The sequence below is a fragment of the Mesoplodon bidens genome (genome assembly GCF_964165515.1).
Source record: "Mesoplodon bidens genome assembly, chromosome: 10".
In the NCBI taxonomy this organism is placed as follows: domain Eukaryota; kingdom Metazoa; phylum Chordata; class Mammalia; order Artiodactyla; family Ziphiidae; genus Mesoplodon; species Mesoplodon bidens.
Window position 1 is genome coordinate 22,203,145 of NC_138172.1, and position 21,840 is coordinate 22,224,984.

Genomic DNA, 21,840 nt, shown 5'->3' on the forward strand with positions numbered 1-21,840 from the left:
AGTCAGACAGCCCAGGCGGATCTTTTGGCTCTGCCACTACTGGCTATCAGATTTCGAGCAATCTTACAGCCAATCTCTGTGTCTCAGTTTCCTGGCGAGTAAAATGGAAATAATAGAAGGCTACACCTTATGAGGTTGGGGTTAGAATTAAATGAATATACAAACTTGAAGGACTTGGAAAAGTGGTACATGGTAAGCCTTCAAGAAAATGTTAGCCATTATTTTTATTATTGTTACCATTATTATTACTGTTTAAATTCAATTATTTTTAAAACTTTGAGATTGATACTCTTTTTATGCCACTATAGATCAATTAGAATAATAAAATATAATTTCACAAGCCCCCTAGAAATTCATTTTCATTTGTCTTACATCATCTGCTTGGAAAAATTCTTCCCTTAAATAAATAATTATGTTTGAGTCATCGTCTTCTTGTGTATGAATATTTTATTTTAAATTTAGTCCCTGGGGGCCTCCCTGGTGGCGCAGTGGTTGAGAGTCCGCCTGCCGATGCAGGGGATACGGGTTCGTGCCCCGGTCTGGGAGGATCCCATATGCCGCGGAGCGGCTGGGCCCGTGAGCCATGGCCACTGGGCCTGCGCGTCCGGAGCCTGTGCTCCGCAGCGGGAGAGGCCACAACAGTGAGAGGCCCGCATACCGCAAAAAAAAAAAAGAAAGAAAAAAAAAAAATTTAGTCCCTGGAAAGTAATTGGAGATTACAAAAAGACTGTACATTATATTTTTGGTTGGTCTCAACCAAAGATATTGAGTAAGGTGTCTCCCATCTATTCTGGGTTATAGAAATTAATAAAACACAACATCATGTGAATTCTAGTGTAACAACCTATATTCCCTCAGAGTAGTGCTACGCGCACATCCAACAGTATAATGCTTTCTAAATTATTTGCAAATGACTATGCCAATATTTAAGTTGTTGAGTATGTTTTCTTGGTATTTTCAGTTATTAGGTGACAGAGTATCACTTTTAAACTAGAAGTCCACTCTTTAAAAACCTTTCCAAATATCATGTATTATACTTTTGAATAAGTTGCTAAGGTGATACTGCAAAATTTATGTTCCATTTACAACCTGGTCTCAGATTGTGAATCTTAAAACAATCCAATATAAGCTTTTTAAAAAATCAAGCTGTGCCTCTGTTTTTGGAAACACTATAAAAAGGCAACTGACCTGCCATTTCAGAGAAAAGCAAATAACAGCAACTAGAACACTTACCATGGGAAATGCACTATGTAGAACAGAATATGTTTAGGACAAACGTGATATATGGGTTGTCAACTGCTGTCACAGATAGAAACTGGTTTCTATCCATTCTTAAAATGAGAAAGGGAAATGCATGACGTATCATACATGTGCCCAAGTGGAGGCAACAGTTCGATACATGGTTGTGTATCCACCCCCTGAAATCCTATGTAGTTATTAACAATAATGTTCTTTAAGAGTATGTATTAAGCTGGAAAATGTCCATATTAAAGGGAACAAGTTGTTGATCAGATAGTACTATAACATTTTAGTTCAATAAAATACGTACTTTGTGAGTTTTTCTTTAATGATGGGTTAAACCTCAAAGAACATATACTTATTTTCTTACAAAGTGACGATAATCTCTGAGCAGTAATATTATGGGTGACTTTAATGTATGAATGTACTTCTGTATTCTTCAAAATTCCTATAATGAACATACATTCCTGAAGAAGACTTACCATCATTAATGATATCCAGGGTAAATAGTTTGAAGCAGTTCCCACAAAAGATAGTGGCTAAAATGCCACTGTATTGAATTCGTATGAAACAAAACTTCATAAAACAATGTCTGTTTCTAAGCATTATCCACAATTATTAGTAAGATAGGAATTGATACCATCATTTAGTGAGCACTTGAGGAGAACCAGACATTATGCAAAGCACATTATACACATGATTTCCTTAGGTCTCACCACAGCTCCATGAAGCAGAAGCAATTATCATTCCCATTTTACAGATGAGGAAACAGGTTAAGAAGCAAATGTGACTTGCCCAAGGTCATTCTATTAGTAACTGGTACAGCTGGGATTCCACTCATGTTTGCCTAATTTCACAGTTCGTGGTCTTAATAACTACACTGGAATTGTTCATTTATATACCCACTTCATATTTAATTTGCATGTAGAGATCTAGGTCATAAAAAGAGTTTTGATCCAAGTAACACATAGACTTTTCCCACACGTGCCAACGGATTCCAAGATTCTGGAGGAGTAGAATGCTACGGAAATTATAAACAATCAGCATAAGACTATAGAATACTCTATACTTCATTGACTTTTGCTCACAAGACAGACACTAATAGCCTCAACCTACCACACCAAAGGGCTCAGAGTTTCCAAAGTCAAACAAACTTGTTCTGAGACACAAAATGTTACCACTAGGTGGCTTAACCTCTCACAGAAACTTACAGCCAAATACCATTTTCCCCTCTGCCGGCACAGACAATGCATTGCCTTTGTGTCTTCCACCCAAATCCTGAAGGCAATTCTATTTCTAGATCATTAGTGATAGAAATGAACTGGAAACAAAATGGAGATTTATAGTTAACAGGCTCAATGCTTTCTTTGGCAGAGACTAGGAGAAATCATCATGGTTTTATAATGTTTATTGGTTTCTAGGGCTAAGAGTTGCTTCCTGTAAGAGGACGCAATGGCTTTCCTAGACTAGCTGCCTGCCTTCCCTGCAGTGGAGGTACCTTACTGTGCTGACTGTGATCTAGAATAAGTAAATTATCATGGTGCAAGTTTCTCAACCTCAGCTCCACTGACACTGGGGGTGGGGTAATACTCTGCTGTGGGAGATGTCCTGTGCATTGCAGGACGGTAAGCAGCTTCCCTGGCTTCTACACATCTGACACCAGGAGCGCCCCTCTAGTCGCAGACACTAATGTCTACACCAAATGGCCGCTGAGAATTGGCCTGATTGAGAACCACTGATCACAGTGTATTCTTAAACCTGGATTTTTCACATCATTTTAAAAACAGCTTGACCTTCCCATGGTACAGAGTGCCCTATGTGCTTGTCCCTCTGGGTGTGGCTGATTGGGCAAAGATCGACAGATGACCCAAGCTGGGTCAATCACATTCAGTCTTTTTGGAGAAGGCATTTAAGACACAGGAAGTGAGTCAAGTATACTTGGGCTATACCATGATGCTGAGTGAGATCAGAGTTGGGACCACAGAAATAAAAGCTTCACACAAATCCCTAAGTTGTGGGAGAGCAAAAGTTAAAATCCTTGAAGAGGGAACCCGTCTACAGAGAGGAGAATGGGGGAAAGAAAGAACAAAAACAAAGAAAACAAGAATGGCAGCTGCCTAAATAGTTTATGAATCCTATGAAGTTTGGCTGAATTGCCTGTAACTGGGTTTCCCAGCATTCCTCTATTTTCTTAAAAAAAAATAATTTCTCCTTTCTTGGTCTAGCTTGTGTGTGTTTCCTTTCTAACCACCTCATAATTCATAATGAAAATACATAACATGAGTCAATCTAGAAGGTGTCCTTCCCCCTCTATATCTAGAGGTAGGATCATGGACCCTAAGTCAAGAGATTTAGGTTCTAATTCCTGCTTTGTGACCTGAGCAAGTGAGTCACTTCTCTAAGCCCTGATTTTCTTATGAAGAATTTGAAGATCAGCTCACATCTGGCTCTAAAATTATGAAAGATAAAGATGGGGAAAGATATCTGCGATACCTTTGAACTTTGGACTCTCTGTTTGACAGGCATATAAAATTGTTTAAAGATGGTGGTGAAGACTTGGTATTAGAGTCAGTTACTTTCGTCTCAAGAGTTAGTACAGCTACAGCTTATCAATCATGGGACCAATGGAATAGTGATAAACCCTTCTAAGCCTCAGTTTCCTTCATGTTTAAAATGGGAGGGAAAGTGTATCTGCCCCAGGGGTCCCCATCTCCAGGTTTTCAAGCCCTTTTCATCCACTCCCATGCTGAACAGATAGGGTTGACTTATATAACCAATATAATATTGTGAAAACAATGAAGGATAACTTCTGAGCCTCTATTATAAAAGAAAAGGTCACTGTGGCTTCTACATTATTCTCTTGGGACACTCACTCTGGCGGAAGCTGCTGCCATGTTGTGAGGACACCCAGCCCCTTTAGAGAGGTCCATGTGGCAGGAAACAGAGGCCAGCTGCCAACAGTTCTGTGAATGGGCTATCTTAAAACCACCCTCCAGCATCAGTCAAGCCTTCAGATCTTGACAGCAACCACGGAAGGGACCCTAAGCCAGAACCATCCAGCTAAGCTAAATTCCTGATCCATGGAAACGGTGAGATAATGTTTGCCGTTTAAAGCTGCTAACTTTTGGGGGGAGGGCATAAATTGTTACATAGTAATAGATAACAAAGATGGGGGTGTTGGGATGAGTAAATAAAATAATGCATGAGAAATGTTTAGGACAGGGTTTGGTACATGGTGAACTCTCAGGGCACTTCTATCTGTTCATGGATGTATGTGAACCCCTAGAGCAGTGCCTGGCATATAGTAAATGCTCATTAAATATGTGTTGAATGAATGTTAGGTATTATTTTTTTCCTACCATTATCATCATTGTCATAATCATACATAGTCTCAATCCAAAATCAATTCCCAGATGAGTTGGACCCTCAAAATTATAGACTTGAAAAGATTCCTTTACCTTATCTTCTCTACACAATGGTCAACCAACAGCTATTTGAAAATGCCAAAGCCAGAGAAACAAGAATTCAAACTCTATGCAGAGGGCTGGCATTTGTCTAACTTTGCAGCACTTTGGATGCACCTTCTTCATTATCCCGAACCATATTTAGATGAAACAAAACATATATATTATGCACAGTAATGACGCAGATGAACTCCTAAGAGAGAGGGGTAAAGCCAGGTACTTACCATCGACACAGGAAGGTCGGTTTCTTGTCGTTCCAGCCACTTTCCCAGGTAGACAGGAACACTTGACTGTTTGTGATCGCTCCTCAATGCGGTTCTTATTACAACATCTGTGCGCAGCGATCACTTCACATGTCCCTCCTTCTGGCAAGAGAGAAAGAATCAACAATTCAGTGGGCATTCAGGCATGTGAGTGTATGTGCGAAGGGGTTGGGGAAAGTGAGAGAAATAAAAGGAAGAGTTTCTATGAGGTACAGTTACTGTGGGATTCTCTCCCATAACATGTATATATACATGCATACAAGGGATGTCTCATCTTGGAGAAGACAAGCATCACAGCAGTACTCTTTAAATGCAACAAAGAGCACCAATGAAGAGCCCTCAAGAGGCAACACTTCCTGGCTGTATATACGGAGAGGCAGTGGAGTAGTGAATGCCTGGAGCTAACACAAAATAAAGATGCTACCAGATTTGAATGCATTATATTTGGGGAGCTCACCCCTGTGTTATCTTTGCATTTAGAACTCTCTGTACTCCTACTAATGATAAGCGACAGACACTACAGGGATACAGGACCTGCAGTGGCAAGAAAACTGCCCAGAAATGAGCTCTCCTTCCCAGCACCTGCTCCTCTCAAGCGGGATGAATAGAAAATCTAGTTGTGCAGTCATTTCCCCAGTCCAGATCTCACCCAAAAGTGATAGAAAGAATCTCTGGAGAACATCATCATGTTCTTTAGATGGAATCTCAAATTACAGACCAAGGCATATGGCTTCACTTAATCGTTACAGGTCAGCCATGCATTCGTCAGAATGTAGTGGCAACTTAGGGTATGCCACTGTCTGCTAGGTTCTTAACAGGTGCTCTACTGGTGGGTGTGTCAAATGTCACTGAGATTCAGTTGGATTTTTCCAGCCTGCAGGACACCAGCTAAGCCAGTTCTCCAGGGACACAAAAGATACTCCAAGTTATCAGAAACCAGGAATTAACTTTCCTAACGTCAAGTTTTCAACTCAGGAAGGATGTTTTTCATTTGACAAGAATGGACCCATAACATTTAGGATCCTTGGCATTTAGGATTCAGTTGGCAGTAATTCCTCAAGCATTTATGAAGCAACCACTGTCTACAAATTACTATAAGGGATGTGTATCCAGCCTGTACATGGTGAGCACTTAGGAAACACTGTAAATAAGGAGCAGAGGGAGGGAAGACAGGAGGCAGGGAAGAATTTAAACACAACACCATCCTGTCTTGGGGCACTGGTCTCCTTGCAGGCTATTGTCTGGACATGGCAGGCGTGATCCCTTTTGAGGGTTGCTCTGAAGAACAGTCTCCACCGAACTAGGTACCACCTAGGACAGTCTTCTAGTGGATCTCTGGCTCATTCTCACCTCTTCCATATCTTTTCCCAAATGTTATTTTATTGGAGGCACATTTGACCACCTTATTGAAGTCGTAATTCCCTTAGCCAGTGCGCATGATCTCACTGCACCATCCCCCGTCCCACACCCCACCACCAGGGTACCTGTAACTTTCAAATACAGCATAGAATTTATTTATTTATTGTACTTATTGTGTGTTCCTCACTGGAATGTAATTTCCTCAAGGACAGGTATTTGTATTGTCTTCCATTAAACATCATATCATTATTAGAATTTCAAAAGTACTTTTAGTACATATTTCATTTAAATTGCAAAATTGTTCAAAGATAGAAACAGGACGATTGTTATCTGTACTTTTTAGTGAGGATGCAGACTTAAAGCAGCCTAATGACCTAGCCATAAAACTAATGGTGATAATAATAGTATTATTATAGGAGCTAACCAGTTATTGACTCTTTACTATGTAACTGACATCATGGTAGATACTGTATAAACATTCAATTTACTATATGCTCTCGAAAGCCCAATGAGCTTACCTTTTACAGAGGAGGCAACTGAGATCGAGAGCAGCTTAAACACTTGCTCACCTTTTACTTAGCAAGTACCTGGCAGCATCCGGACCAGAATTCAGATCCTCTGACCCCAGATATATGTTCTTACCCCAGTCCCACCCTGGCACCCATACTGCCATTTCTCTGAAAAGGGACTAGGAATTGACAAGTGCTCCATTTTCATTAAAACCTTGTAAATACAGTCAGTGACCCCAGACCACATCCTCCTCAGGCTCACGGATGATGGATTCGCACACTGGAAGCCAGAGGTGTTGCTCTAAATAACAAGCTCATCTGGTCTTGACAAGTTGAACTATGGCTCCAATTACACCTGCTGCTCAGGTACACCAATGCGGAGCCCAGAACCAGGTCTCAGAGGACCACAGGACCTTGCCATTTAGAAAGTCTGAATGGCCCTGTCATACCCAAATCTCCTGATTCCCAAGGTTTACACTTGTGACTGACCAACCCCTAGTCAATCAGAGAAATTTAACCTTTCAATCTATTCTAACTACGAAAGCCTAGTCCACTGACTTGTAATGACAAAAAGAAAATTAGATCTTTGATAGGAAAAGGCTCACATCTGCAGTCCTTTGATCAGAAGGCTTCAAGTTATGCCTAGCGGGGCTTCATAGATTATCTGAGGGGGCTCAGTTATATCACTGGAGGAAAGGAGAAAGCAACTCTAGATACTTTATTTTTAATATTCAGTACAGTACTTCAATGTTTTGTTTAAATGTTTATTTTAACATTCAGTATAATCCTTCAAAGGAGTTCCTCTGCTAAGGAAAAAGTGAAAACAACTGTACTTTGCTGATGATCAGCTCTAAAGCTAATATCAAATGACACGTATTTATTGGATAGATGGATGACTGAACCAGATGAAAAATGAATTACAAATCTGTCATGGATTATTGCACGATCATTTAACATGGAACTTACAGTTTTTTGAGAAGCTTAGATGTCTTTGCTACAGTAGTGTATAGCAAGCTGGTAAGATATACTCCCCCTCTCCAATTTCTATGTGTTTTTTAAAATTTCTTGGCTATATCAGAAGCCCACATTTACTTTGGTCCACCCAGGACATAGTGAGAGGCTGATCAAATTCCGTGAAAAGAAATACAATTCTGGACTTCTATAATAACCACAGGGATAAAACTTTTCAAGACCCTCTGGAAATGACTATAGTCTTATTTACCTATTGGCCTCATCAGCTGGCTGCTTCAAAAAGGAGACTGGAAATCAAAATTTCCCCAGCTTTGGCCACCATGAAAGGAAAGAGTTAGGTTTGTCATAACCCTTTCTGGGAACGACAAAATTGTTCTTTTAAATCTGTTTTATCTGCATTTTAAGAATTACCCAGTGAACTGTCCTTTCAAAACTAATTGCCGGGCTTCCCTGGTGGCGCAGTGGTTGAGAGTCTGCCTGCCGATGCAGGGAACACAGGTTCGTGCCCTGGTCCAGGGGGATCCCACATGCCGCGGAGCGGCTGGGCCCGTGAGCCATGGCCACTGAGCCCGCGCGTCCGGAGCCTGTGCTGCGCAACAGGGGAGGCCGCAGCAGTGAGAGGCCTGCGTACCACAAAACAAAAACAAAAACAAAAACAAAAAAATACTAACTGCCAAGGTTATTGCAGAATCATAATGATATTTGTCATGTAAGTGTCTTTCAGTCTTTGGTGCCAATGCCAGTCCATTCTAAATTTTGTCTCAATCCAAGTCAAAATGATTTCAAGATGATCTATGGCCTCTCAAAGCAAAGTCATTTAAGTGCTCAGAAAATTGAGCTTTCCTTTCTTGCTTATGGATTTCTGGAAACTCGCTTGTTTTCTGGATTTCACTCAGCATCTGTAGATCCAGCAAAGAAGACAGGTGAAGTAACCTACTAGCTAATGGCAGAGAATGTGTCACAAACATAAGCCAGTGTGGAATTCGTCTGTACTATTCAGACTTTCCAGGTTGTTGCTTGTATCACCACTTTGTCTACAGAAAACACACCTAAGGTGAAATATAAGAAACTAGCCTTCTACCCTAAATCTAGCATTGTAAGGGGTCGCATTGTTCTTCCAGATTAGAAGGTAAATACAGTAATTATATGACTAATGCAGGACAATCTGAAAAAGTTACATGTGTTAGATGGACATCAATTTCCCAGTTCTCCCTCCACGCAAATTTTTAAAACAGTGGCATTGCTTCCTGCTCCCCTTGCCCGTGTTCCCCAGGTGGCAATGGGAGAGCTCCCCGCAGGGAAGCTCCCTGGGGCAGCTCTCCACTTCCCCTGTCTGCTCTTTCTTTTGGATTTGTCAGTGCTCTGAGTACATTATCAAAACCGATTTTTAACAGGAAGAGAAAGTTTCTACAAACCCCCCCCCAAAAAAAAGACAGCATTTCAAGATTATTTCTGGCAGCAGCAACACTCTCTGAGCTGGAAAAGTTAAAAAAAATGCCAAGCCCAATATGCTCCCAGCAATGACCCCTCCTTCCCAATTCAATGCATCACTGTCTTGCCCTGTACAAGTGGGGAAACACAAGAAGATGAACTGCTAAGGATAATATTTCTTTTAAAAAAGAGTTCCCAAAGATGACAATTAGATGTCATGATGGAAAGGGAGGATGAGATTAGGAATGACTGGCAGGCAGATGGCTAAGAACTTGAAGGTTGGCATCCGAAAACAGTTTGCCCCCAAAATGGACATCTAATAGAAACAGCTTATACCAACCTACCTGATTGCTCTGACCTATAAACTGGGTCAACCATTTAAAAATGGGCACTTGTGGGAGATTGCTAAGGTCTAATCCTTTTCATCTGCCAGGGAATTTGACATCCAGTAGTATATTTTGGTATTGATGTTTTCATGTCCATGACCAAGCATAGCCAAGCAATTGGAAATTATCACAACACCAAGTTTTCTGGGAAAGAAGATGCTGGGTGAGATTGTAAAGTTGAAATGGAAGAGAATTATCTTTTTGTTTCTTTTTTTTTAACTTAAGCCTAAACTCTGTATTTTGGGGGGAGGTGGGGTCCTTGTATTCACTATTCAACTCTTCTTTAGGTGGTCTCCTTGAATCAGATGGTAAGTTAGATTTCTCTGCTATATGATCCTACAATCTCACATAATTATCCCATAATAATATTCACAATGCGTTATTTTGGCATTTTTAAAGAATATTTCACTTTTCTTATCTGTACAAGAACAGCAAGTTTTCTGTTTCATTACTCTGTTACTGGGCCCATGTCTGGCCTATAGATATTTGTTGAATGAACCTCTTCCCCAAAGACTAGTTTTTGCCCCCGACTGTATGCTCACTTAAGTAAGCCAGACTTTTCTTTTATAGCGCGTCTCCTAATTGGAATGATTGGTTTACTACCTGTCCATCTTGTTGGGCTGGACACTCTTGTGATGGCAGGGACCACATCTTGTTTTACTTCTTTATCCCTAGCGCCTGGCGTAATAGTTGACATTCACACATTCGCTAAATTACTGAGTCATTAAATGACTGAATGAGGGATAGAAGGAATAAAGGGAAGAAGCAGAGGAGGGAAGAAGGAAGGGAAGGAGTGAGATGGGAGAATGAAAGAGGAAGAAAGGAGAAACAGAAGAAAAAGAAGAGAAGAAAGACTGATTATAAATTAATCCTCTTTGGGAAACTTTTCCTGAGTATCCATTATGTGATCTTTTCAGAAAATAAACTTGAATAATAAATGTAGCTTTTGCAAAGAAGTGACCTTCTAATACCCCCTCCAGAAAAATCAACTGGAACTCTGGTTTGGGGGAGAGCCAAACTGTACAAAGGAAAAGCTTTTCATTCTAAGTGAAATGACTGGAAAATGAAATAGCAATTTAGAGTAACCATAAGGAAACTTCAGTCCTCATTAATAGTTAAGCCAGGATATATCTGCTTATCATCGAAGCCAACTTTTAGAGGACATGAATAAAATCTGATTAAGGAATGTTAAGATTGACATGATAATACGGATCCTTGCCTTTTCACTTTATTGCAAATCGTTCCTTTCTTTAAAAGCTGTTAAGTGTAAGAAAAAGCACAGGGTTTTTGAGATTCACTTTTGTAGGACTTCTTGATCAAGGCCTTATAAATAGCTCTCTTGGAATCTATTGTAGTGGATGTCAGAAATGCATATTTAGGACTGTGTTAAAAATCCTTTATTGACCCACTGGACTGGAAGGAAACTCCAAGTGTCTTTGTAAATCATTGACAAGAGAGGCACTGATGGACCTTTAAGCATGTCTTGGTCAAGGAGGGCAAAATGGCCGCTTGATTTTTTTATGTTTGAGATTAAACAAATTACCATCTCCTCTGTCCTAGGGTTCTGGGGTATATTCAGGATAGACAAATATAGGAAAAAGAAACAACTACTGGGACAGACAACCATGTTCTAGGCAGTATAGCATAATGAATAAAATAAAATATTGTAGAATCAGGGCCCCAAAGTGCAAGTCCTAAATCAGCTTCCTGTTTTTCTCCATTCTATGTCTCAAGGTTCTCCTCCGTAAAATGTGGATAATAATAGAATTAACTTATTAGGGTTGTTTTGAGGACTAGATGGGTATGAGAAATAAATAAGTACAAACTGATTATAATAATACTTGGCTCAAAGTAGGCACTAAACTATATTCTGCTGTTAGTAATACTATTGGGATCGTTATCTTTGACTAGATCAGAATTACTTGTGGAAACATATTGGAATCTTCGAAATTTTTTCCCTCTTTTGACCAACATGGACCATTCCCCACACCCATCTCCTTACTCTTACCCCAGGCCTGTGGTGGGGGAACAACATTTAGACCTCACCAGTCCCTTGAGATAAGATTGCTAAAGGTACTGTATACTACAGTAAACTCAACGAGCATCCCCTAGATTTCCCCTTTATAGTTTTTAAAGAAGGAAATGGCTCAAACATTGAATATGTTTGAACTCCTACTGTAGAAATCATTTTTAATAACTGCTCTAACAACATGGAAATATATTTTACTCAAAGATATACAAATGAGGTTATAAGAAGAACATTCTTGAATCTTTACTGATCTTTATATACTACAGAACTTTTACTTGTTTCCAGGCAGGATGCCTTGGATGGCATTAGGGAGGGGAACCCAAGTAATGGTTTGGGTATCAGACTGGCACTGTGCTATTCTCAGATCTGCTGGAGAATTTGTGTTAAAATAAGGCTGAAAATGTAACATCTCCTCCTGTGTATTTTTTGCCCCCAAATTTGTTTGCCTGATCTGGATCTGCTGTCAATCCATTGCAAATTAATGCAATCATTGAAACAGCTTATTGTCCAGTAGGGAAAGCCACTGAAAGGCTGGGTGGGACATTCACCCTGGATGTTGATGTAAGTTTCTGGTAACTAAATCACAGTATCAGTGCCCTTCAGCTTCCCTGGGTTATGATCTCAAATAAATTAATCAAATTCTATTATGGTGATTAGGGAAAGAGTTGGAATAAGGCTTAGAAAGATAGCTGTGTCTACTCTTCCCCTCTAAGGTGCAACATTCTCAATCTAAATCCTGCTAGGATTTCTCCCAACTCTATCCTTACACCGACATCACTCATCCAGCTGGGTGAGAGTTTATCAGGTTTTCCTTTTCTATGCTAGCCTTCAAGGCTGAGAGCAATATGCAAACAGTTTCTTGAAAAGAAACAGGCAACCCTGTTTTACAGAAGCCACACCTCTATGTATATTAATTTCTTTAAAATTACCTGAAATACTGACATGAAACGTTGATTATATTAATATATACATGTTATTTGAAATAATCAACATCATTTGAGCTACTAGCTGGGTGACTTGGAGCAAGATGTAACCTCTAAGCCCTGGTCCCTTGTAAGTAAGATGCCAAACTTAAGGAATGTTGTGAGGATTAGAGATTGTGTATCAACAGTAATTAATACACTGGGCAGCACACAGTAGGTCTGCTATAAATAAGAGATGACATTCTTCTTATTGTTAACCTAAAAAATGAAATCCAGTTTCAAAGACAATACTGGAGACAGTTACATCTGACATGAATTTTGATGGAAGGACAGAATTCTGAAAGGCTGGAAAATGGAGGCATTTACTTTTCAAGCTCCAAGACCCCCTTTCAAATGTCTGAACTGTTTGTGCAATGATGGGTGGTCGAACGTGCTTTCTCCTTTGCATCCCTGCCTCAGCTACTCTTATGTCTTTATTCATTTTTATTGTTTCTTCCTCATATTTATTTAATGGCATACAAGCAGTAATACGCTCTGAAAAGGAAGCCCAATAATAATTATAAACTTTAAAAAATTCTCTTAAAATGAGATTGTTCTATTATCCTGCATGGGTAAGTGTAATGGATGTTAAAAGGAACATGGGTGGTGATGATACACCATCTCCATTATTGAAACGTGAATGGACATCAGGCAATGTGATGACTCGAAATCCATCACCTCTAAACCATAACTGTTTTATGACATTTTTCCTCCAGCTAAACAAAAATACATGTTATGGAACAACATTCCTGAGTTGGCTTAGAAGCAAAGACAAGAAGATCAAGATACCATTTGAGATAATCTAGGGAGAAATGACTGTGAAATACTATCCCCAGAAAGAAACATTTTCACTTTAGGTTCTGATGATCCCTGGTGGGTCCTCTTGCTGAGTCTTAAAGTGATCTTAAATTCTAAGTCCTTACTTTGGTACCCACAGGAGAACCACATGAAAATCCATAGATATTAGCTTTTACTTCCGTCTATGGTCTAATTACTCTCAAACTCCTAAGTGAGTTATCAAGTGTTATGGAAATCTGTTATACAAACACTAAAATTAGCATTTTGCTTGTGTCTATTGAATTCTATAATTAAGGGTTTTGTAAGGCAGTGGTCTCTATGATATCAATGGCTGGGACTTTTCTAAGTCCTAGAGGATCCATGTGTGGTTAAGAGCATAGCATCTGAGACTGGATTTTGGAGCCATATTTAATTGACTGGATTTAAATGCTGCCTGCACCCTTTGTGAGCTGTATTATCTCAGGAAAAACATTTAAGCTTTCTATTCTTAGCTTCCTCATTTGTAAAGTGGGGAAAATAATACTTTCATGATTAGGTTGCTGTGAGGATCAATGAGTAAACACTTGCAGTGCACTTAGAACAGTGCCTGAAGTATAAGAACAAGGCAAGTGTTTGCTACCAAGAGTCTTGCTATTATTAATTTTAGCTGTTGTGGCCATTAGGGCTTCTCAATGATTATCTCTGGCTCTCTTCCTCTGGGCTTATGGTAGTTCCTAGTTCTCCTGTGGGAGGTGGGTCCATACGACTATTTCTGTGTTAAAGGAAGTGATGTGTGACTTACATACCAAGCTTTTACTTCCTTATGGAAGATTCTCCAGGGATCTCTTCCTTCTGGTGTGGTAACCAGAAGTATTTTAGATCAGGGATCAGCAAACTTTTTCTATAAAGGTCCAGGTAGAAAATATTTTTGGTTTTGTTGGTCATCTGATCTCTGTGGCAACTACCAAACTCTGCTGTTGGAATGTGAAAGCAACCACAAACAATACATAAACAAAAGTGTGAGTGTGTGCCAATAAAATACTATGTATGGAAATTGAAACTTGAATTTCATGTAATTTTTAGGTGTCACAAATATTCTCCTTTTGATTTTTCCCCAGCCTTTGAAAAACGTAAAGATCATTCTTAGCTCATGAGCTATAAAAAACAAATGGCGAGCCAGATTTGGCCTATGGACCATAGTGTGTCCACCCCTATTTTGGTTATTGGCTGCTCCAGCAGTTCTAGTTCCTGGGTAACTCCTCCAAACACAACCCCTCTGATGAACCACAGTGGGCATGTTGCTTGATCAAGAAATAAACCTTCATTGTTTTAAGCCAATGAGAGTTGGGGCTGGTTTGTTATCGCAGCTTAATACAGCCTAATCTGACTAATATATTATTCTTTAAGATTATGAGAATAAAAGAGGTGTATTACCCCTTCAAGTGTGTTTAAATAGGTTCTGTAAATATGTTTAACAATAACTAGGGTGGAACCATTCCAAGGCTTTTACCCAGGAAGTATAGTCTTTCAAATCGATGCCTTCCATGAAGAACTGGAATGAGATACAGCTGCTCAGCTTCCTCCTCTGTGCAAATACATCATCCAAGCCAAGAATCTGGCCCTTGTCCTCTGGGTGTTTTACTGGTTTAGCTGAGAGGTAATCACAAAAGTATATATTTCTTTATATCATGAGATAGTGCCTCTCCTCCACAGCCACAGAGATCAGAAAACACACATTTAGGGGAAAGAAGGCAAACAGAAACTGTGATTTGTGTTACACATTGTAGAAGTCATTAACTATGACTCAGGTAGAAAAACTTATTACTTCTCTTTTTGACAGTGATGACAATTTAATAGTATTTGACTCTACCAAGTTACATAAAGCGTCTGGAGGCACTGAACAGGACTGTTTATCAAGATGATAAACAAGGTTTCATTTCCTTCCTGGCTGTATGGATGTGATCAGAAGTCTAAGGCCATCCAAAATCACTTAGCCTGGCCACCAGGCAGTTGTTAAGCTACTTGGGACCATCTGCACTTGAAATGGGCTTCACTTAATGGACCTGCTGGATCAGGTCAGCACTAAGGAAGGAATGTTTGTGTGAGTACCTAAGCACTGGGGCCCTCAGTGTGGACTTGGGGGCTGAGGGAAGGGCATTAGTCCTACTAAAACCCTGCTCTCTGGGAATCTCATACTCACTAATTTCAAAACATACAGCCAGTTTTGCCTTCTGATTTGGGTAAATCAGGCTGGATAAATTCTCAGCATGCTGGGAATAGAATGAGTTTGTATGGGTGAGTATAATAAAAAACACTTACAAAATAAGTGTTTGTTCTTAGTATTGTTATCATTATTTTAAACTGTGGGAGTCATTAATGTCATTAGTCAATTCTACTCTGTAGTAGTTCTCTATTCTTTTTACCTGCCCAGCAAACACTCCCACTTCTACTGGTGACTGCTTCCTTGTTTTCCTTATGGAGCCAATGTCCTTGTTCCCCATTCTCAGCTCATGGGGTTTTGAAGTTGTTGGTTCTACCCCTGATCCAGAAGAGGACACAAGACTCAAGACTAGCTTAGTGGATTATGCACTCTCTAGGGACCAAGCGAGTGCTACAAGGGCTGGTACCTAGCTCAAGCTGTACACAGTGAGATCTAATAGTAAAACATTTATTCTTGGGAAAATATAGGGGTTTTTTCCTACAAGTGTTTCTGACGAAAAGATATAAATCTGGAGCTTGCTACTATCTTAGTACTATGACAGAAAAGTGTGCAAATGAATGGAATCAACAAAGAGGGAAGCCAAGTGGAAAAGTGGAGTGCTTCCTGCCATGATTGTTAGTGCTACTTGATATAGCTGTGCCTGAAGCTAGTGGCTGAACTTTAGCCAAAAAACACCTTATTTTAAAATTGAGTTTGAATTATTTTTTCTACTACTTGCAATAAAGAGTCATGAAGTACAGTTATACTAAAGGCATTAAGAAGATTTTCTGCAATTATCTTTTCTTCTTTTCTATAAATTTTATTATATGGAGGACCTTATGGTAGGTACCAAAATTAAACCAGCTATCACCCTATCTAAATGCCACCTCCTGAGGGAAACTTTCTGTAACTTCCCTTATTAGGTCACTCACATCTCCTCCCTTCCATTCCAGACTCTCAGAGCACTGTGACCTTTTCACTTCAGCACATCCACAACTGAAAGTTTACATGTGTTTGTTAAATACTTTTTATCATTGTCTACTTCCTCTAATAAGTAAAAAGCCCTGTGAGGCAGGGACCATATCTGTTGTCAATGATCATGTTATCCTGAGTACCCCGCACAAGAACTAACTGGGCAAAACAATGTTGCACACTCAGTACTTATTCTCTTCTTTCTCAAAGAGCTAGATCAACAATTTTGATCAGAGTGGCTATATACCCACACATTCAAAAATCTTTTTCTATTCCTCTTATAACTATGATGGACACATGGCAAAGTTCTTGTCAATGAAATGAAAATAAATATAAATGAAAATCTGCTGAGGCTATCTAGAAAGACTTTGCTTTCCTTATGTACCACTTGCCCCTTCCTATACCATTTTTTGCTTCTTCCTGTCCGAAATGCAGGCTTGAAGGCTGGAACTACAGCAGCCACTTTGTGCCAGTGAGAGAAAGGAAGGTCAAAGTTAAAATCACAGAGATTTTAACTTTGAGAGTGTTGGGTAACTGAGCCAAAGTCACCAAATGAACCTCCAGAATTTCTATTACATGAGAAAAAAATAAATGCCTGCTAATTTGCTTAACCTAGTTGAGATGTCTATTACCTGCAACCAAATGTAGTCCTGATATATTGGTACATGTTACGATTTTGATAAATACTTTAAAAATGTATGAGTAAATGAAAGGAAGGAAGTATCCTTGGCTTCAAAGATCTAGTCAGAAAGTTAAGACAGAGAAAATAAAAATGAATAATTAAAAGTAGAAAGTAACAAATGTCATGAGAGTGTAGACTCTCTCCATTATTGGAGTTTATGAAGAATTAGAAGAGACTATCTTTTTCCTAATGGATTCAGGAAGACTTGTTGGAGTAAAAGAATTTGATTCAGGACTTTGGTCCTTCAAGGACGATTTGTTCTTGTGGTGATAGGAGATGGACACTTTAGGTTCAGAGACTAGGGTGAGCAAATAGCTAAAGATGGGACCTGTGACAGACTCTAGAGCACCCCCTCTTCATGCTCTGTCTAATCCCCTCCCCTTAGTGAGGTGGTACTTTTAGAATATAGACTATGGAACAGAGTAGAGCAAAGGTGATAGGATGTCACTTCTGTGGTTAGGTTATATATGTGGCAAGGATGATGTGCTATCACGCCCATAATTATCTTTTATCTCTATCTCTATCTGTATCTCTGTCTGTATCTGTATCTCCATCTCTATCAAGTCTTGTTAGCATGCATTAGAGGGACTTTATTTTCAATGCTGGCTTTGGAGAAGTGAGCTGTGAGAGGGTCTATGGAAATGTCCACATGGCAAGAAATTGCAGGTGTCCTCTAAGAGCTGGGGGTGGCCTCTGGTTGGAAGTCATACAACAGCAAAGACATGAACCCTGCAAACAATCTAAAGGAATGTGGAAATGGGTATTTCCTCAGTGGATCCTCTGTGGGGAGTCTATGAGTCAGTCAGCTCATACCCACCTAGTACACTTTTCCTCAAATGTTTAGGGATTAGTTAGGTAATTTCAGGTAAAAATCTCTACAGCATTTGAGATCAGATCTCAGTTACCAAGCATCTAAAAATCAAGATCATTCATAAGATCTAAACAAGTATGAAAACACACACTTGGTCTTCCCTGAACAATCAGATTGTTCAGGGAAGAAAAGAACGTAACAGTTTTACTTTATTGAGACATAATTCTTTGTTCTCTTTACTGTTGTGAGGATAAGATAATGGAATATCACATTACAGGGGCTCAAGTGCTGTTGGTTCCTTAGAGGTGGAATAAAAAGCAGAAGCAATGAAGTTCTCTTAAAAATCTCACTTATATAGACTTTGTTTCTGGAGATGCACTTTGGTTTTGTGATTACCCTGAGAGTCCTTGGCTGGAATATTGGCTTTATGTCTTACTAACTGGAAAATTTCGACATGTCACTTAAACTTCCTGACCCTTAATTTACTTGGCTGTAAAATGAAGGTAATTGTAACTATCACTTTCTGTAGTTAAAACCTGCTGTTTCTGCTTGCCTATGTTTCATTCTCTCTTCTGAAAACATCATGTCAGGTTTTCTTTGGGAGTAACAACCCCCAGCTTATTTTTAGTCCATGCAGGGCAGGTGAACAAAAGCTCCAGGGGTGGGATTGTGACCTAGACCTGGCCAAACGGCACAGTCTTTCCACAGCCACAGAGATTGGTCTGCAGATGGGCTTGTCATCCAATTTGGTTCAATCAGACTGAACCTGAAGGCTAAGTGGAAAAACTGAAAAAAATTTTTCTTTCTGTTGTACTAGAAGATGCAAGCTGAGCTTTTCAGAGATCCTGCATGAGACTGAGTTGACATGGAGAACAGTGGAGACAAGTGATAGAGAGGGACGCGGCCCTCATGATATACTTGAGCTGCTAGATCTAGCACTGCTGGCTCTACCTCTGAACTCTTTCTTTAAATGTGCCAGTACATTATCTTCCTTTTATTGTAGTGGCTTTAGCTATTTAGAATTCTGTGCCTTTTTTTCTTCATGCCACATCTCCAGGTCTCTGACAGCAACGGGTATCCAACGGTTCAATTCAATTCAATTCAATTCAATTCAATTCAATTCAATTCTGACACTAGCTGGAGTTAGTGCAGACCCCACGGGTTGAAGGGCTCAGTGCTACAACACTGACCTCACTTCAGATAACAGTTGCAAATGGGGTGCCCAAACCTCTTGTCCTGCTGAACTTGGTGATAAATTCAGGAGTTCTCATGACCCCTCAGGTTCAATAACTTGCTAGAATGGTTCACAAAACTCAGGAAGGCAGTTTACTTATGCTTACTGTTTTATTATAAAGGATTTAACTCAGGAAGAGCCAAAGAGAAGAGATGCATAGGACAGGTATGGTCGGGGTGGGGTGAGGGGTGGGAAATGGAGCTTCTGTACCTGCTCTAGGTGCTGCCACCTCCCAGCACCTCAGTGTGTTCAACAACCCAGAAGCTCTCAAAACCCTGTCATTTTAGGGAGGTTTTATTACCTGGCCATGATTGATTTAAACGACTAGCCATTGGTGATTAACTCAACCTCCAGCCCTGCTTCTCTCCAATTCTTTAACTATGCCTTGGTCTTTCTGGTCATCAGCTCTGGTCCTGAAACTATCTAGGGATCCCTGGTCATCTCATTATCGTACAAAAGACATTCATAACTTCAGAGTGCCCAATGGTTTTAGCAGCTGTGTGCCAGGAATTGGGTACAAAGACAAAACACCTTTTATGGCTGTACATTGTACTTCATAGAATCTTTGTGAGGACTGAATTAAAAAAATAGACATAATGCATTTGGTTCAGTGCCTGAAATATAATAAGCACTCAAATTGTGTGGTCATTGTTGTTACTATTACTGTTACCATAAAAATAATTATCATATTCTTTACTGTGAAGCGACTGGAATTTTATTTCACTAATACACATATGGGTCTGCAAGAATTGTTGACTATCTCTAAATTTACTGAGAGTGACTGGGAGAGAGAATCAACTAGATACTGATTTTCTGAGACTTCTACTGCAGAAGTCCAAATAACTCACCATACTGATTCCTAGCAATTGAGAGTTAAACAATCATGTGAATTGACTCATGGCCAACTGGATAGTTGAACCTCTGTTGTTAAGAAATTCCAAACAGTAGAGCCATGAAAGGACTGGCAAAATATTACAGTGAAAACTCCTGGACTCAGTAATCTACCAAACATGAGTTCCAATCCCAACTCTAGTGCTTGTAAGTCATGTAAAAGAGATGCATTTCTTAAGCTCTCTGAGCTTTGTAAAATGGGGTTGTAAGAACACTTTCATTAGATAATTGTGAAGAATAAATAGAGTAATAAATATGAACAGCTCAGTACAGTTTGACTCAAATTGTAAAACTTCATAATCATCATTGCTTTTGATGTTTTAATTATACTGACTGACATGAACACACTAGTTCAACTCTAAAGTGATGTAAATTAGACCTTAACCAAACAATATTGATTAAGTGTCATTTGAGCAATGTAGAGGCAACACGTAGAAATAAATTAATTTAGACTTTAAGTTATTTAGACTAAATGAGAGAGAAATTTTCCCACCTAATGTAAAAGAATGCCATCTTTCAGAGTCTCAGGTTATGCCTTTTGATAAGTCATACATAAAGAATGAGTGACCTTGCAGTGAGAAGTCTGTAAAAAAAAAATGACCATTCTTCCTTGGTTAGATGTCAGTTTGTCAGCAAATATGTTATGAGTGATAATCTGAACAGCAGAATATGGTTACTGAAGTTTGAGTTCCCTGAAGAAACAGCTATGTAAGTTAATGATCATAATAAAATGACATTACAGAAATGCTGCCCGAACAGTACATAAATTTCAACCTAAGGCTAAAGTTTTCTTCTTCACAGCAAATTAAATTCAGGTTAATGGGGTCAACATGGGAATTGAAGCTATTGAGGAGGCCTAGTTGTCACGTACCAAATTTCCATTGCACTCAATAATGCATGAAAGTCATTTGGAGGGAGGCTATATCCAGACCCTATTTGTGAGGCAGGTCTTCAGAGAAGAGTCTTACACAAGGAATGCCTTTCTTCCTTTTACCTTCATAGATTCGCTTAGACCTTCGTCTTAGCCTAGAATGTCTTCCTTCTTACTCGATCACTTCTCATCTTCTAATCTCTCACTCCTAAACTTACAACTTCACTTTTACTTTTGTTCAGCATGTCATCTTTGGAAGCTTAGAGAAGTGATATAAAACAGCAGTCAAGGGCTTCCCTGGTGGCGCAGTGGTTGAGAATCTGCCCTCTAATGCAGGGGACACGGGTTCAGGCCCTGGTCTGGGAGGATCCCACATGCCGTGGAGCAACTAGGCCCGTGAGCCACAACTACTGAGCCTGCGCGTCTGGAGCCTGTGCTCCGCAACAAGAGAGGCCGTGATAGTGAGAGGCCCATGCACCGCGATGAAGAGTGGCCCCCGCTTGCCACAACTAGAGAAAGCCCTCACACAGAAACGAAGACCCAACACAGCAAAAATAAATTAATAAACTTCTACCCCCAACATCTTCTTAAAAAAAAAAAAAAAAGAAAACAGCAGTCAAGAGAACAGATTCTGACATTTCAGAGTGTAGTTTTACCCTCAATGCTGGGATTAATTTAACTGTGGAATCCTTGATAAATGACTCTAAACAGTCAGTTTCCTTATTTGTTAAACGGAGTTAATTTTAAAAAGCACGTAGAATATATAAGTCCATGCACTCTCTCACTTC

General features: G+C 39.6%; 1 protein-coding gene across 1 annotated transcript in view; it reads right to left on the bottom strand.

Annotated features, from left to right (window-relative positions):
* The window catches only part of TAFA1 (TAFA chemokine like family member 1), a 505,459-nt gene that overhangs the window by 97,649 nt on the left and 385,970 nt on the right, over nucleotides 1-21,840 (bottom strand). Inside the window, exon 4 of the mRNA XM_081246522.1 lies at nucleotides 4,928-5,068. Within this exon, the coding sequence (XP_081102648.1) occupies nucleotides 4,928-5,068 (141 nt within the window). The remainder of the gene's footprint in view (nucleotides 1-4,927; nucleotides 5,069-21,840) is intronic.